Source organism: Stenella coeruleoalba, assembly GCF_951394435.1.
Source record: "Stenella coeruleoalba genome assembly, chromosome: 16".
NCBI classification, from domain to species: domain Eukaryota; kingdom Metazoa; phylum Chordata; class Mammalia; order Artiodactyla; family Delphinidae; genus Stenella; species Stenella coeruleoalba.
The window spans coordinates 50,452,471-50,465,968 of NC_137162.1; the positions used below are offsets into that span (position 1 = coordinate 50,452,471).

Here is a 13,498-nt window from a genome sequence, read left to right on the forward strand (position 1 = left end):
CCCAGGTTGAATTAATTTATCATTGAGTTAGCACTGCCACCCTGTGGTAGAAACTAGGCACTGCGTCATCCTTATCTTCCAGGTAAGGACTTCGGCCTAGCACGCTGTTGCATTTCCCCGCTTTCTTCTCTCTTCATTTAGCTTATATGACAGGACAAATAGTAATGGTATTACTGAGATGGGAAAAATAATCCAGGAGACAGTTTTGTTGGAGGGAGAATGAGCCTGTATTTCAACAAATTGAATTAAGTGTGTCTGTAACAGGGAAAACAGCAGAATTCCTTTCAATTTCATGGCAAGGGGAAAGATATAAATAAATTAGGTCTACTACTTTGCTATTGAATGTAGAAAATTTGTAAAATCCTTTTACTTTTAATAGAAAATATAGATGTAGTTTAGGCCATAATTAATTTATGTTTCCTTTTTTTCTAATCAATCAGGCACACAGTCCCTCCTCTTCCCAGGAAAATTGTCCCAGTGGGGATCTTGGGGAGGAGACCAGGGATTGTACATTCCTTTACCTCAGAGACAACTTGCTACTTTATTTGTAACCTTAATTCAAGTCCATTTGTCAATAGGCAGAGTCATCCTTCCCAGCGAGAAGATGGGGGGGGAGGGATGGGGGATAGTATTCTACTGTACTTATATTTCTTTTTAATAAGAGCTTAAATAAACTCTGAAATCAATGGATCTTAGAATGTAGGCACTCTTAGGAAGCAAATTTTGTGCCTTTTAAATTGAGCTTTATACAATCCCGCGGTTCTGCAGAAGTGGCACCTTGATGAGTCTCCCTAAACCCATTCCCTGAGTGAGATGCAGGGGTATGAGTGGGTGGACTTGGGGCTTCTGAACAAACAGCTTCAGGTGGGGCTCTGGTCATTCCCCACCGGGTGCTGTCAGCCCCTCCCATCTCCTGCCGACCCAGCCCAGGGTGGAGATGCCCCAAGCCCACCTTCCCCTCTCCAGACAGACTTGGGGATACAGGGCTCAAGCTGACGCTGTCCTTGGCCACATCCGGCCAACCTGTCTTCCTCCCTTCCTCTCTGAGCACCAGCAGGGGCTCGATCTGTTTGGGGACATGGGCCACTCTTGCTGGGTGTCTTCAGCCTCGTCTAACCTTCCAGCCCTTCCCTATTGGAGTCTTGGGCTCATCTCCCCTCTTCTCAATGTGTTTCCTCATCCCTCCTTAAGGATTTAGTGTTTCTAATGGGGACATAAAGGGCGGGTCCCCAATAAAGACCATTTAAAGGTCCACGGGCTGTGGAGGCAGAGTCAGTATCTCTGGGCCGCAGAATCCATCGCTTTCCTGGTGACCCACTCCGTCGGTGTGTGAGCCCGGCTCAGGTCCCAGGTTTCCCCACCCCATCCCCACTCCAGGGCTGAAGACAAGGACCCTGTGTGGACGCTGGAGTGAGCCCGAGTGGCATCTCGACCTCCACAGTGCCTGGCACAGGGCGTGGTCTAGGAAACAGTGCTGTGTGAAGGCTGCGTTCCCCTCCCCACCCCACAAGGTTTTGCAAACTGACTGAAACGGCCTCTGCTTTGAGCAGACTTCTTGGGAGTTAGATGTTTCTGTGGCCTGATTTTCTGCATCTGCAAAACCAAGAGGCAGGTCCTGGTCTGCAGGGACCCCAGATGCTGTTCTCCTGGCCACCCGCGCCCACCCCCGATGTGGCCCCTCCTCCCCTCAGCTCCACGGGATTGGCTTTCAGTCTGCTGCCTCCGCGGTGCCTGGGGCAGCTGTCCCTCCAACATCAGACCTTCTGAAGAGCCCTCAGTCACCCTCCACCCATCTCCATTTCCCTCTAGGGCCATGGGTCTCGCCCAGGCCCGTGCACCTGCTGTGCCTCGTCCCTGAAGCGCTGGCTCTGTGGGAGGAGCAGAGGGACATCCAGGGATGGGGACCCCAGCGTTAATGTCTCAAACTCAGATGCCCGTGGGCTCCGCAGGGAAACACACAAGCTGTAACTGATGGCAGAGCACGTGCCCTGGGCAAAGGGCAGAGCCACCCCGCATCTCAGACTGTCACCATGGAGCCTCCCCTGGGGCTGGTGGGGCCTCATCTTCAGATGTCTGGAGTTCTAAATAAATTGTCCTGAGTTTTTAAATGTCGGCAACTAAGCAACGTACAGCTAGCTGTCTTGACTGGTGGGTGCTGGCGGCTACTCTCAGTGAGCAATTCGCATGTGCCTGGTAACATTCTGGGCCTTTCTGCACAGTTAAGTCACCATTACTGTCGTCACACCTCACAAGTTGGGAAACAAATGCCCAGAAAGAGTAAGTCATTTGCAAAGATCACGATTTAATAAGTGGTATTTGAACGCTGGCAGCCTGGGTTGAGCTCCCACAAACAAACCTGGGGCTTTCACCCCTTTCTATGCAAGTTTCTGAGTCCTAACAGCTGTTCTAATGAGCAGCAGCTTCTGCGTGCGTGGTGAGGACACACTATCATGTTCAAGTCTCACGACAGACCTGAGGTGCATATTAACATCCTTATGTTATGGGTCAGGAAGCTGAGTTCAGAGAGCATGACTTTCCCAAGATCTCTCAGCCTCCGTGGGGACCGCTATGACCAACACTCAGGTCTGTCTGGCTCCAAAGTCCCGGCTCCTTCCACGCAGCTTGGTTTCTCTCTGAATCCCCGGTGTCCAGCCTCGGGCCAGGCTCAACAGGCCCATCGGGGCTCCTGAGGGTGCTGGACAGGACTCCGGGCAGCCTCCTGCGAGGGGCTCAGTCCAGGGTGGCCAGGGTGGGCCTGGGTCTGAGCAGCGCCCTGGAGAGGCTCACTGCTCTCGGTCCCGCTCTCTTTTCTGCGGCGAGAGGCACTGCCAGATTCCCCTGTGCACCATCTCACTGCCCAGAGCATAGTTGATGGCGTTGACCGTGGGCACAGCCTTGGCAATGAGAGCGGGCACCTGTTGTGACAGAAAAGTCCAGGAGAGAAGTTTCAGAGCCTCTGCTCCTCTCTCTGGTCCCAACTGGTGACCGCAGTCCCCCATGCTCGCCCCGACATCCCCCCAGCTGCCAAGCATCTGTCCTTATCTTGATTCTGCAACCTCTAAGCCTTCTCTGACTATGACATACGTCGGTGGTTGATGCATGGAATCACAATCCTCTGGGCACCAATCTCAGCCCCTGGTCCCAGAGGGTACGTGTCACCATCTGGCTGGCTGTCCCTGTCATCTCACATAAGCCTAGGCCATGTCGAGCAGCGGCCCTGCGTCACCAGGGGACAAGCTAATACCCAGTGAGTTATGAATGTTCAAAGGAAAAGAGAAAGAGAGAGCTTATCTTGGAGGCCATAAAGCCAGAAAGAGAGATGGGGTGAAACAGAAGCACAAAAATGGGGAGAGCTTTGGGTACTGGCGGTGTCTGTACCATTTGCAGCTTGGGGGAGATGGAGGTCACATCCGCAACGGCTGCGTACAGATATAGGAGAGCGTAGGGGCCCCAGCCGAACAGCAGCGTCCTGGCTGGCAGAACGGTGTTCACCTGGGGAGACATGGGTAAAGGAGGGAGGCATCGACTTGCTCTAGGTGGTCGGCAGCCCCGTGAGGTCCAGGAACCAGGTCGGCACTCAGCAGGGCTGTGGGAAGATGCTGAGTCTGTGGGGGAACCTGGGACCAGATGAATCTCTCTTCTGTTTAAGATGCCTGACCCTAGGCCTCTCGTTCAAGCTTACTTGACCTCAGCTGCCTTGTCTGTAAAGTGGCCTGATAATGCCTGACTTGCCTGGACTGGCGTGGATAATGAGCTTCCTTCCTGGTCTGTGTTCTGAGAAACCAGGGGCTCTATGAGTGTGAATGTGTGCGTAAGGGTCCTCAAGCTGCGCTACCCTCACAACTCAGCCCCAGAACCAGCTGGCCATCAGTAGCTGCAGCCAACTTGCAGGTCAACCAGTCTTGGGTTCAAAGGGGCCGCTTTCCGCCGTGTGAGATAGAATCAAGCAGCAGGCGATGTGGTACCATATGTGGCCACAGGAGGGCGCACGACTTGCGCTCTAATTTCAGGGTGGAACTTGCTAAATTCCAGCTCCCCACATACATTCAGAGGTTAAAATCCTGACGCTAAAAATCAGTGCCTATTTACTTATTGACCATGTCGCCTTTTAACAAAGAAGGTGACTTAAGCTCGCAGGTGTGGTCCCTGGGACAACGCGTGGCGACCTCTGCTGATGTTACTGAAACGGATGGTTTAAAGTCAACCCGGAAAAATCCGTGTGGCAGCCTTGTCTCCTGGCCGATTGAACCTCCAATAAAATGTGCTGACTTTGAGCACCCAGGCAGGGCTAGGGGAGGGCAGAGTGTGGAGGACAACCGTGGAGGCGGTGATGAGCGGGAAAGCAGCAGCACAGCCCTCGCCCTCCTTCTGTGACCAGGGGAACCTGGGTCCACAGCTAAAATCGATTTGTACAGTGCTTTTCCAATTCAAAGAAAAAAAAATGTGGCAGATTGTGGCAGAGTGTTTCTTTTATGCACTACGATTGCCCACTTGAGTGGTGGAGTCCCAGACCTGGGTTTGATCCAACTCTGCTATTACTAATTGCATGGCTTTTGAGTTGTTTAGCTAATAACCCCTTTCAGCCTCAAATTTCTAATCTGTGACCTAGGGACAGTAAAACCTTCCTTCCTCGGGGAGTGGGTGCAAAAATGAAATGACATAATGCACATAAAGTAACATTAGTACCTGGGTTTTTTGGTTTGTTTTGTTTCTGAGTTTTTGGTACTTCTTATGACTCATCTGCTAGAGACTGTTCAGTTGATAAAGTTAAAGGAAAATCGTGGCAAGAGAATATTAATGCAGAAATTGAGAAATGACCAGGAGGGCTTATTTTGATGTATTGTTTTTCTTGGACAAATGTGCTTTCAGGTGTGGTTTTATGTTGTGGGTAACAGCCTGTGCCTGTGATTCAATGAAACATCTTGAAGCAATTTATAAGTAGCATTTAAAATGCATGTAATTTTGTGCCAACCCTCACATTCTTGGGAAGGAGCAAGTGTAACAGCAAGGATGGTGTCCGGTAGGGCACCCTGGCTCTCAGAGTTACGGGGTCTGGGTAAGTCTGAGCAGTTCTGATACTTCCTCCCAGGTCTTGGTGATCCCCAGCAATGGGGAAGGTGTGTTTCTGCCCTAACACCCCATATGCTCAATGTACGAAAGCTGGATTTCTTTCCTGATCGTTGAAAACACAGAGAACCCCTGGTTGTTGTCGCATCATTCATGTTCCCTGGTGTCCCTGAGAGGGACAGAGAGATTTCTCCTGCTCTAGGTGTTGATCCTTACCGGAGGACGGCCAGTCTTCCCGAGTTTCTGCTCCATGAGCCGATAGGATATGACTGTGATGAAGAGGGGCAGGAGGAAGTTGAAAAAGGCCATGGTGAAGAGGAAGCTGGTGAAGTTTCTGCAGACAGAGGGGATGGAGGAGTCAGGATTGCCTCTCAGAGACGATCAGCTACCCTAGAAAGCCCACCAGACTTTGCTCTAGACAGTCAGGTGCACGGAACTGCTCCCATCAGATGCGTTTTCAGGGTGTGGGTGCTCCCAAGTCCCAGCTGAACTCCCCTCGGAACCAGAGAGCTACTAGGTCCTCCTGGAACCTGCCTTTAGGAGCCAGGGAGCTGGAATGAAGGATAGTCCTCCTTTAACTTGCTGTTGGGTGGTTCATGTGCTCAGCCCTGCTCTCTGTATGTGCCCCAAGCATAGAGAATGGGACACTTTAGTTTGGGAAATGTGTTTCCCAAATGGAGATGTCAGTGGACCAGGAGAAAGGCTCATCCAAGGAGTGTTCTTGGCATAGGGATTTGGAAGGACCCTGTGGATGAGACTGGACGTTGTATCACTGAAGAAATCATTGAAGGGACCAGAGAAGAGCCTGGGGTCCAAGGTAGTGGTCACGGGGAGGCAAGAGAGCTGCCCAGAAGCAGGTGGGAGTTACAGGGAGGTAGGCTGCCATTTCATGAAGGGGAGCCCATGTCACCTGGGTGCTGTCCACTAAGGAGGAGTGGGAAGGAGGGCTGCCAGAAGGACTGGACACCAGCTCCGGAAATACCTGCAGGGAATGCCCTGAAGGGCATTAGACAAGACCCAGGGTTCTCCAGTGGGTTTGACCAGGGAAACGGGTCATCAATGCAGGTGCTTTATGAGTAAACATCAATAAACATGTAAAGCAGATGAATGCAATGTGGCTCTAGTGGAAGCAAGAGGGGGGCTGAAGCCCATGTGGTCCCTCCCCAAGGCAGCCCCTAGAGGGAGCTCCGGACTCCCCAGAGCCAGGTCGACCTGGCAGTATACTAGACGTGTGGCCCACAAAGGTAGGCTCCATCATGCATTTATTCTTGTCTCTCCAGGGCTTGGCTCACAGCAGACGCTCAAGGAATTCCGAGAACTGAACTCTATGCCAAGGAGGTCCCTTCCAATGCAAAGACCTTAACATTCTTTGACGCTATCGAACCAAGGATATGACTCCCTGTAGAAGTTGGTAAGTCAGAGCTGGGACATCTGACTGTACTGAAGGTGGAAAAGGGGTCCTGGAGCTCAGTGAATGTTATAACCAACACAGGCCAATAGCTCCCCAGATAGGACCCCTTCTGTGGCCCAAATCTGTACCCCAGTTTGCATAACATTCCCATCACTTGGCCAGTCTTTGGAATGGGCTTTCCTTAGTGGGTATCATGACTAGGGAGTTGAGATTGTCTGGCAAAAGCTGACATGTCCCCATTTGGATTTTCAGCTGACACTGCTGTCCTATAGACTCAAAGCCAAGACTCCCATGGAAAGGAGCCTCGAAGCCGCTCCCCTCACCTCACCTGTCCCTCCTGGAATAGTCCAGGGTGCAGCATGTCCCCAGCGGCTCACGGTCATAGTGTCCCCAGCCCAGGAGGGGCAGTGTTGCCCAGAAGGCAGAAGACAGCCACACAAAGAAAACCAAGGAGACGGCCGTGTTCCAATCCAGTCGGCTGCCTGCATGGGACACAGGAGGAGGGTGGTTGAGAAGAGGAGATAGCTTGGCAGAGTGAAAAATAGTGGACTCTATGGTCATGCAGAATGTCCCTAACTGCTGGCTCCAATGCTTAATAGCGTAGTGCCTTGGGCAATTAAGAGTTTCTCTGAGCCTCAGTTTTCTCCTTCACAAAGTGGGAATGATACTCCCTGCTTCAGAAGATTGTTATGAAGAATAAAAGAGATAATTTTTATTATAACACCCCCCCCCTTCCCTCTTCCCTGTTTTCGTGCTGCTCGTCTGTGCCCTCCAGCACGGGAAGGGCTTTGATCCAGAGGCCCATGTGACAGGGATTAACTGCTCTATATTAAGGCCGAGAGAAGGTGTGCATTCACGTGTGCACATGTGAGAGTGCATGTGTGTGTGTGTGTGTGCACGCATGCATGATGGTCTGAGGGAGCTTTGGGGACAGGGATGGGGTAGAAGTGGTGGGAGAGGCGCTCCAAGGTCAGATGGGGTGGGAGGGGCTCAGATAGGAGTTAGGATAAGAACAAAGGCTTTTTTTTTTTTTTTGGCCTGGACAGAGGCATGTGAATTTGTGGAGGGCAGGGGGCCATGTGTGTCTGTGGCCAGGGCAGATCTGCGATTCCAAAGGGGAAGTGCTCAGGTCTTGAGGTCATGCTAGCTATGGACCCCAGAGTAGCCTCTGTGCCAAGCAAATCCACAGCTCCAGGACTCAGAGCCCAGGAGACAAAGGGAGAGACTCCCTCTGGAGGCATCCAGGCCATGCCCAATCCCAGCTCTGCCCCTATACCTGTGTGACTCGGGGCAATCTACTCAACTTCTCTGAGCCTCTGCTTCCCAGTCTGCAAGCTGGGGGTTTGCTGTGAGTGGTAACTGAGCCACGGCCCCCCAGATACATGTTTATGTATCTCTGTGGTGAGTGTTATTCTAAATGGTCTATGGGTGAATGTGTTTTTTTACTTTAATGTGTATTATTATTATAAGGACACTAAAGTTGTGATTTCACAGATATTTTTTGGAATGAGACTAAAGCAGGTGTTTAAATTTTTTAAAACGGGTCACTTTTAAGAAAAAAAATAACACAGCAGGTGGTACACTGATATGGATAATTATGAAGATGGAATTTGACAATACAGCTTGAAAAATCTGGAGCTAGACTCATTTTCATGAAGCCTTCGCATGACAGAGGCTCCATGGAAGTGTGGGGTGTGAAGGCACATGCCCAGTTTTACACACACACACACACACACACATACACACACACACACGCCTCCTCTCTGCCTCCCAACAGTGCCTGTTTTCAAGGGTATTTTCTGTATCCAGGATCTCATTTGATTTTCAAAATAAAACTGTGAGGTAGGTTATAAAAATCATCCTGCAGAGGAGGAGACTAAGTTCACAGAGGACCTCTGACTTGCCTGAGGCTGTAGTGGGGGCACAGGCAGCCTTCCCAGCATGTGCCTCAACACCTCTCCTGCACTCTCCCCACCCCTCCTTTCCTGAGTGCCCACACCCCACGCTCAGGGTCACCTACACCCACCCACAGTTCCCTGAACTGGGAAACACTGAGCAGACCTTCTCCCTGATCACCCTCAGTAGGTGGATGTCCCTCCACTGTGGGAACCCGAAGACATACGGGTGCAGTAGTGGTGATAGCGCCCCCAGGCGATGGCTGCACTGCTGCAGATGCTGGCCAACACGGTTGCAAAGCCCTGGAAGCCGTGAACCTGGCATCCTTCTGAGCCATAGGGCCAGCGCCTGTGGGAGACACGGGGCACCAGTGATCCCTCCCCCCGTCCCTGTCTTCCTCCCTCACCTGCTCAGCAGCAGCTTGGAAGGCACTTTTAGCTCCTTAGAAAAGGGCTTTAGTATCTGTTTTTCCTATGAGGAAACTGGGGCCTTAGAGATGGAGCCGCTGCGGTGAAGGGGTGGAGCCTGATGCCGACTCTCCAGGCTCAGGGTCCTTCACGGCACCTCTGTTGGACCGAAGGGTCTCCCTGGTGATCAGATGCCTGCATCACAGGAAATGGAACAACCTGGTTGGGAGGAGAGCTTGTGCCTGAGGCTCAGAGGGGAAAAGGTACTGAGCCAATGTCACACAGCAGATGAAGACAAAGACAGAGGGTAGATCCCAGGCCTCCCAACTCCCACCCTCATGGGCCAAGCAAGGTGGAAGCTTCAGTTGTCCCTCCCCAGCCCTGGGAAGCGGTAGGAGGAGAACAAGGCAAGGAATCCTCACTGATTCAGACCCTACAGACTGGTCAGCTCTGAGTGTTCATAGGAGGGCAGCGGTGGGGTGGGGGTGGGGCTCTAGCTTTCACAGGAATGTTCCGTCTGCTTAAGAAAACAATCCAGTAAACACCTTCTGAGGCCACTTTGGAAGACCCTGGTTTGCACATAAGGTCTTAGACACGTGTCAAAATCCTGTTTGCTTTCACAAACACTTATTTATGGCTTCCTAGGTGCCAAGCATTGTTTTACGTTATTTACAAATAATAAGTCAATACTTCCAACAACCATATGGGTTAGGTAATAATATGCAATTTACAGGAGAAGCCGAGAGATAGAAATAATGAAGTCAGGATTCCAACCTAGGCAGCCTGGTTGCAGAGCCCATGCTCTTAATCCCCGCAGTCAGCCAGCTCTGATGGTCAGGTCCGAGCAACTCCTGCGTTCCAGAAATCGGCTGGGGTTCTACAGGGATAGTCTGGAATTCGGATTTAACCTAGTTCAGTCTGCCCACCCTCTCCCCTATCGTCTTCTACAGGTAGGCAGAATGTCTCTGGCTTGCTGCCCAGTGCCCAGAGGTCGGGCCCCAGAGCCCAGGGACTGCGGAGGGGGCAGGTACCAGAGGAGGCTGGACGTGGCTGCCATGAGGGCATTCAGGCTAATCCCACTGTCCGACAGCGCCAAGCTCAGCACCAGCAGGTGGCTGGGAGTCCGCAGCTCCGGGTTCTTGCAGAAACAGAGGATGGTCAGGCTATTGAGGCTGAGGCCGGAGAGAGCTGAAAGGAAGGGGAGAGCTGGCACCGGGGCTGCAGAGGCCCTCCTGGGCTCAGAATGAGGGGCCATGGGGTGGCTGGGGCCTCAGCAGCCTCCCCGAAACCCTCAGCATCCATCTCAGTACAGCTCACCAAGCCCCTACACAGCGGGCTGGCCCTCAGGTACCGAAAGCCACGAGCTGTACACCCTGCCCTCTACCAACGCACGGTCTGATGAGAAGACAGACAAGGAAGAAGTCCGCTAAAGTGCAGCACGGTGTGTGCCGGAACAATTACAGTCATGGGCAGCCACTGAGCCCTTATCACGTGCCCGGCAGGGTGTTGCGCACTTTACTTGGGTCCTCCCTCCCAGTCAGTCTTCACCTGGACACTGTCCTCCCCACTTACTGCAGAGAGGCCGAGGCTCAGAGATGCTGGCCAGCTTGCCCTAAGTATGCAGCTAGGAAGTGGCGGAGCTGGGACTGGAAATCAGGTTTTTCCAATTCCAGAATGCCTTCTCCAAGGGCTCTGGAACAACGTCAGGGAGAGCACTGGCTAAGGGGTGGCAACGTAGAACTGGGAGCTTCCCAGGACACCAGGCAGTGAGGTGAGCTTGAAGGGAGTGGTCTCCAGTGGTAGACAGACTTGACCTTGAACTTCAGTTTTATCACTCATTTGCCGCCCCTTATGCTCCCTGCACCTGGGCTTCTCCCGTCTAAAGAGGAATGGGGAAGGATCCTGCATTCAAACTGTGAGCGTCCACTAGGAGAACAAGGAGTGGAAGAGCATTCTAAAAAGAGGGAATAGCACGTGCAAAACCATCAAGCTGTAAACTTTCAAGGCATGTTTGAAGACCTAGAGAGATGCTAGACTGTAGGGTTCCCAGTGGAGAGGAAAAGGGGCTTCGGCCACCGGACGATGACATCCAGGGTCTCTGGGACCAGCCTGGTGGCTGCGGCTCCCTCTCCACTGTCAGTTCTTGTTGGGTGAGAGAATGTGTTGATTATTTCTCTGGACCTGCTTTGAACAAGGACTGCAGCCCCCATCAACCTAGTCTTGGGCTGTGGCCCAACTCCAGCACCTGCCGGCCCAGCTCTGGCCTCAGTGAGCATCTTAGGGGCTCTGGATTGAACCTGGTACCTCATGGACCCAGGTCACCCCTAGAGCAGGAGACCTTAGGGCCAAGGGAATGGAGATGGTGCAAGTAATGTGGGGCTGGAGAGGAAGGGAATGAATGAACTGAAAACCCTGGGTGTCTATCTAGGCCAGCACTTTATGCCCTGATCCCATCTAACCTTTACCGCCACCCACTTGGCACGTCAGGGCACCAAGGGCCAGAGAGCTCAAGTGTCTTGGTTTCAGTGACACAGACAGCAAGTGTCAGAGCTGTCTGCCTCCAGAGCCTACCAGGGGCCTGATCTTATATGAGATTCTTAGCAGGACTTCCAGGGAGCGGATTCAACTTTCTCTTGGCTGCAGAGACATGAAAAGCCCTGGTTCTTGGTCATGCCCTGCGCAGACGTCCCCTTCTCAAAGTTCCTCCCTCCCTGAGCCTGACCAGCTTCTCTCTCTTGGCTTCCCAGCCTGCGTGCCGCATCCCGCAGGTGCAGCCATCGGAAGACCCCATGGGTCTGGGCACAGAGGAGTAGGGTTTGGGGACCTCTCCTTGCCAGCTTTGCAGCTGCGGTCTGGGTTCTGGGACCCAGCTGAGTTCCTGCTCCACCCCGGCTCCTGCCTGGCTCACCTTCCACCAGCAGCACCGTTCCCACTGCCAGGACCTCCAGCTCGCCGAAGCCGGTGGGCAGGGTCCCGGACTCTGCCATTCTCTCTGCCTTTCTCCCCGCTGATCCAGCTCTTCTCTGGCTCCCCCAGCCCAGGTGCCTCTGTTATAAAGGGCCATTCCACGTGCTGGCACATGCAGGTTATTATGCTAGACATTGAGCTCCTTTTTGCTGCCTTCCCTGGCCCCTCCAAATCGTCCTCTTGGCTCGGGCAGAAGGAACCCATTCACCAGTTAGACAGTGCCGCCTTTGTGAAGCCAGCACAGAGTCCTGCCTCATTCATTTCGGCTCCATCGGATTAAGGACCTGGAATCCAAATGGTGTATGGCTGAAAGCTAAATTAGAAGAGAGTTGCATAACGCAGGGAGGGATGGGGGCAGAAGTGGGGATATGAGCTGCAGCTGAGCCTGAGAGCGGGTCAGGAGCCAGGCCCTTCCATGTTTTCAGGTGCTGACAAGCCTAGCACCTGTGTGCATGTGTGTGCACGTATGTGTGTGTGTCCACCTGCTCATGTGTGTGTTTTCACAAGCGATGGGGAAAGAATGCTGGTTGGGAAGTCATTTGCTGTCATAGAAAGAGCTCCAACTGGGACTAGAGACTGGTTCTGGTTCTGCATTAACCATTAACTAGCTATGTCCCTGGGGCGGGACCACTCGGGTCATCTCAGTTGCCTCTTTTGCAAAGTAAGCATCTTTGCCCCTGGCCTGTGTGAGTCTCGGCCAGAAGAATACATGTTGGATAGAGCCTTTGGGGCTGCATTTCCTGTCTCCCATAGAGCACTTAAGTTATGCAAGCACAAGCATCTCCCAAGGCACTGGATTGGGACAGAGGGGCTTCTGTCTTCTTGTAAGTGGCCCATGACCCACTAAGAGTGGTGCCTTCTATAAATGAGGGACTGCTACGAGTTACACACTGGCTTATAGTGACAGTTACATCAAGAAACACTATTCCTGGGAATTCTCTGGGGGTCCAGTGGTTAGGATTCTTCGCTTTCACTGCCAAGACCTAGGTTCAATCCCTGGTCGGGGAACTAAGATCCGACCAGCTGCACAGCGCAGCTAAAAAAAATAAGAAAGAAAAAAAGATAAGGAAAAAGAAAAAAGAAACACTAATTCAGAACAACTTAATTCATTTTCAGGTAAAGAGACCAAGGCTCAGAGTGCTACCATTACTGAACACAAGCTCATGTGCCCGATGCAGTGAGGCTAGACAAACGTAAACATCAGTTTGAAGCAGAGAAAGGTTTATTGCAGGCCATGCAAGGAGAAGGAGTGGCTCGTGCCCCCAAAAACGCAAACTCCCCGAAGGGTTTCAGCAAAGCATTTTTAAAGGCAAGGTGAGGGAGGGGCATGGCTGGTGGTTGCAGACTTCTTGGTATCAGATCCTTTGTTCTTGCAGCTGTCCACCTATGTCAGGCCATGATGTTCTTGTAAACCTTCAACAAGACAAATGTTATTCTCTCTCTGCAACTCTTTATCTCTTTATGAATGGCAAAGTGTTATACTCTTAAAGGTCAGAGCTTTGAGAATGGGCTATTCTGTATCTTTCAGGCTATAGTCAACGTTCTTAACTCTAAGCCAAAGCAATAGAATAACAAAGTTAAAGAAACAGATCTAATATGGAGTCAGGTTTGTTCTTCCTTATTACACTACCAGTAATATAGCTAATATTTATTGAGAGCTCGCTAAGTAAGGGCTAGGCACTGTGCTAAATGATCTTATGATGATTCCTACCGCAAATGAACAAATTAGATACCATCATCCTTTTTGTTC

General features: G+C 51.8%; 1 protein-coding gene across 2 annotated transcripts; it reads right to left on the minus strand.

Moving 5' to 3' along the window:
* Positions 1 to 2,464: 2,464 nt before the first annotated feature.
* Positions 2,465 to 11,768, minus strand: RGR (retinal G protein coupled receptor; the record flags this gene model as incomplete). 2 transcript variants are annotated; one of them, XM_079900050.1, is made up of 7 exons in its annotated part: positions 2,465 to 2,915; positions 3,379 to 3,492; positions 5,284 to 5,401; positions 6,807 to 6,960; positions 8,601 to 8,722; positions 9,813 to 9,969; positions 11,690 to 11,768. In XM_079900050.1, 7 exons carry the CDS (start codon positions 11,766 to 11,768, stop codon positions 2,784 to 2,786), a joined length of 876 nt encoding a protein of 291 aa, XP_079756176.1. In that variant the 3' UTR covers positions 2,465 to 2,783. The 2 variants fall into 2 exon arrangements, with proteins under 2 accessions (XP_079756176.1, XP_079756177.1); XM_079900051.1 differs by lacking the exon at positions 3,379 to 3,492.
* Positions 11,769 to 13,498: the final 1,730 nt, after the last annotated feature.